At 37.7% G+C, this 3,304-nt stretch overlaps 1 protein-coding gene across 2 annotated transcripts in view; it reads right to left on the bottom strand.

Moving 5' to 3' along the window:
• Positions 1 to 269: 269 nt before the first annotated feature.
• suclg1 (succinate-CoA ligase GDP/ADP-forming subunit alph) overlaps positions 270 to 3,304 on the bottom strand; it is a 23,749-nt gene continuing 20,714 nt past the window's right edge. For both annotated transcript variants that reach the window (XM_020601986.1, XM_020601987.1), the window contains exon 9: positions 270 to 2,507. In XM_020601986.1, coding sequence (XP_020457642.1) covers positions 2,481 to 2,507 — 27 coding nt within the window. In that variant the 3' untranslated portion in view covers positions 270 to 2,480. The remainder of the gene's footprint in view (positions 2,508 to 3,304) is intronic.

Raw genomic sequence — 3,304 nt, 5'->3', positions numbered from 1 at the left:
GCATACTATATTTCTTCTTTTCTAGGTTGAACATAAACCTACAATATGTAGCACTGAACTGGAATGCAGTATATATATAGGGCCACCCATGTAAAACATACTCTAGGATATTGGCAAACACATGTAATACAGCACTGTAGAAAGTTTTCTCTGATGAGTGCTATCAAAAATGTCATGATCTGATTTAGCAAGGTGGAGTATCGACCACTGTGGGATGCATCAATCCAGTGATTGAAGATCTAACTGATCGACACTAATGGAGTTCAATCAATGAATCTTAAGATGTCATGCTTTGTGTGGCTCTTGCTAAGTAAAAAGCACATCTTGTGGTTGACTTCACATGGTGCAGCAGCAAACTAACTTCATTTTGTGCAACTTCAACAATGGTGTTCTTTAATGCTACCAATTTAAAGTGTTTATTTTCAGGTTGACAGAAACTTTCACTTTGAATCTGTCCTTAATTAGAGTAAAGTTGTATAAAGCTAAAAACAGCAGTGAAGCACCACCAGAAGGCAAACTTTGGCCTCTTTTACATCTTATATGAGACACACCAAAGCAGAATAAGGCTTGGCAACTTCAGCACAAGACGGAACTTCTGAGCCAATAAATAAACAAGTTTTCTGATCCACTGTCAGTCATTATGTTAATTCACTAATGCAGATTAAAAAGTAATTGTTAACAATGTGTACACAGAATAATCTGCCTTGGCTGACTGCTGTGAAGCAGATAAGAATAGGCTGTAGAGATGTCCAGTGTAGGGCATTACATGCTTCATTACACTTTTTTGTTCCTAGTGTGTTAATATAAAAAGATTCTGTGGAAGCAGAACCAACTGTAACCTTATCTTCCCCTTTCATTTTCCTCCACTCAGTCTAATTTCACCTTGTGTACAGTAATGAGATGTTAATTTAACCTATACTGTTTCCGTGGAACTTGGAGGTTTGTCTTAATTAGAGTCTAACCTGAAACTTTCCACTGAATATTCACACAGACTGCATGTTCATAAAGTGAGTTGTCGGTAGTAATTTTACATTTTAACTCTCTAGTTTTTTCCCCTCTATGAAACCAATAAGGCAATGTCAAGAACAATACTTTTTATGAAAGACACTTAAAAAACATTTTAAATATTATCCTATAGTGTGGAACTGTTGGGAAGATAAATTAGAATAGTAACTAATAATTATTTCCAGAGTTACCTGTCAGTGTTTTCTAGATTTATTTATAGGTTTATAGAAGTCCAAGTTAATATAATTAAATTCATTATATTGCCCAAAAGAAGCCCAAGTATTGAGTTCTAGTAGTAGCTTAGTGCTGTAGTGCCTAGTCACAGGACTGGTTAGTGAACTACTATAGTTGCCAACCTAACTGCTAACAGACTAGTAAGCTGGGAACATGCCAGCCTTAGTCAATCACAATAGCTCTTCTCCACTGGACCCTTTAATCCTCTCTGGCATTTTGTTCTGAGGCTTGTACATCCTTTCATTCCATAAAGAGAGTTAATGAAGGGGAATAAAATCTCTTAGAGCGAGAGAGTTTGCTAAAAGAGAGTAAGTTCACACGGTTCATTCAAGAAACATATTTGTGCCCCTGACCCCCTTACAACTATCATAAAATTATGCCTCTTTTGCAGAGCACTTTAAACTCTGCCAGATGACATTAATAAAAAAAAAAAAGGAGATGGCCTTAAAACGACTCTCCAAATGACCAATGAGTACTGTTTGACTGTCTACTGCTTCTCGTCTTAATAGTCTTAACATTATAGAAGCCTGACTAAAACCAAATACTATAATTACAGACTATATAACCCAGAACAGTTTTCAGAAACTCTTAACATTCTGATATTTAGCTTGAAGGCATTTGATTTCGTATTTGAATCTGTACAGACAACGTGGAAGTAGCACAGCTGGTGCTGAAAAGCTTAGAAACATTTGATATCACATATTCTGTTCTGTTCCCTTACATATGCTAAGTTTTATGCTCCTTATGTTACTTTAACATGCAAGAAATGTGGAGACAGACAAGCTTGTCGTATAGTGACCACATCTGTTTCTCAAATGTGCCATGTGAAGAAAAAAACAACTGTATAAGACACAACAAAGTGGAAAAAAAAGATAGGAGAAATGTTTCTTATTCACATGGACAGCCAGTGGAATGAGTGATGGGATATGTCTTACAGCTTGAGCACAGCAGGATGAGGTTAGCATGGTATCCTTCCTTCAGCTGTTGACATTGTTGTGGAGGAAACCTGTTTAGTTTTTAAACTGTTTACAATAACTTCTTTAGGACACCATTAAGACACTAGGATTTATTCCTTCTTTGCAAGGTACAAGTTCATGGTATAAATTACAATATAAACAGAGTATGTGCACATTGTAGCTCAAATGATCTCTGTTACTGTAGGGTATAACCACCTCCAGAATCAGGCTGTTCATCTCACTTTTAGGGCAACGGGTAAAAGGTCGAGCACCTTCTCACACATTTTACAGCATTTTCCTCTTCTCAAACTCCTACAGAGATGGACGACAGAAAGGGAGAAGAAAAGAAACGTCAAATGAAGTGAGAGAACTGAATGATTTATTCATGCAGAATTCACACAGCTCCTTTTTGATCCCATGTATCAGATTGGTTGTTGAGGGGGGAAACAGAGGCTGCTAGAGCTTTGGAGAGCCTGTTGTTTTCCCTGGAGAGTGCAGATCGTGTGCTACGTACGTGCCAGTAAGTTCAAGTTGTCAACATTAAAACAGCTCACTTCCTGTGATTGATAGGGCCTACACATCTGCACAAATCTGATTTATGTGAGGTTATAGTTCCTGTGTTTATCAGCACAGACCAACCATGTAACTATAAATGAGAAAGTATTATGTTAGCCATTAAGAAGGATGTTGCTATTTACATATTCAATTTGGGAAATATCACACAAACCGTAGGATGATAGAATATGTTGTTTCCCGGAGAATTTTCCATTCCACAGGGGGAAAGTAACTTAATGCAAATGTCATTTATCAGGTCTACAGAACACACAAGTACATACACACATGATGGCCCACTCCTCTGTGGCTTGTGAATACCTGAAGGTCTACTGCCACCTTGAGGAAGAAAAAAGTTCATGTTTCTAAAATCTGAAATGCTTGGGAGGCATCACCAGCCTCTCTAACCTCAGCATTCTGGGGAGGATGAAATGAGTGAGGAGATATTTTGCAAAATCAGTAGACTGGAGAGTTGTGGCTCTGTTCACCAGATTTTTGGTTTACAGATTAGGTGTAGTAAAGTGACAAGGTTTAGCCATTAGGGACAAAGGCACAGA

The sequence above is a fragment of the Monopterus albus genome, unplaced genomic scaffold (genome assembly GCF_001952655.1).
Source record: "Monopterus albus unplaced genomic scaffold, M_albus_1.0 scaffold54.1, whole genome shotgun sequence".
NCBI lineage: Eukaryota > Metazoa > Chordata > Actinopteri > Synbranchiformes > Synbranchidae > Monopterus > Monopterus albus.
This window is presented reverse-complemented; position numbering and strand designations above follow the sequence as displayed.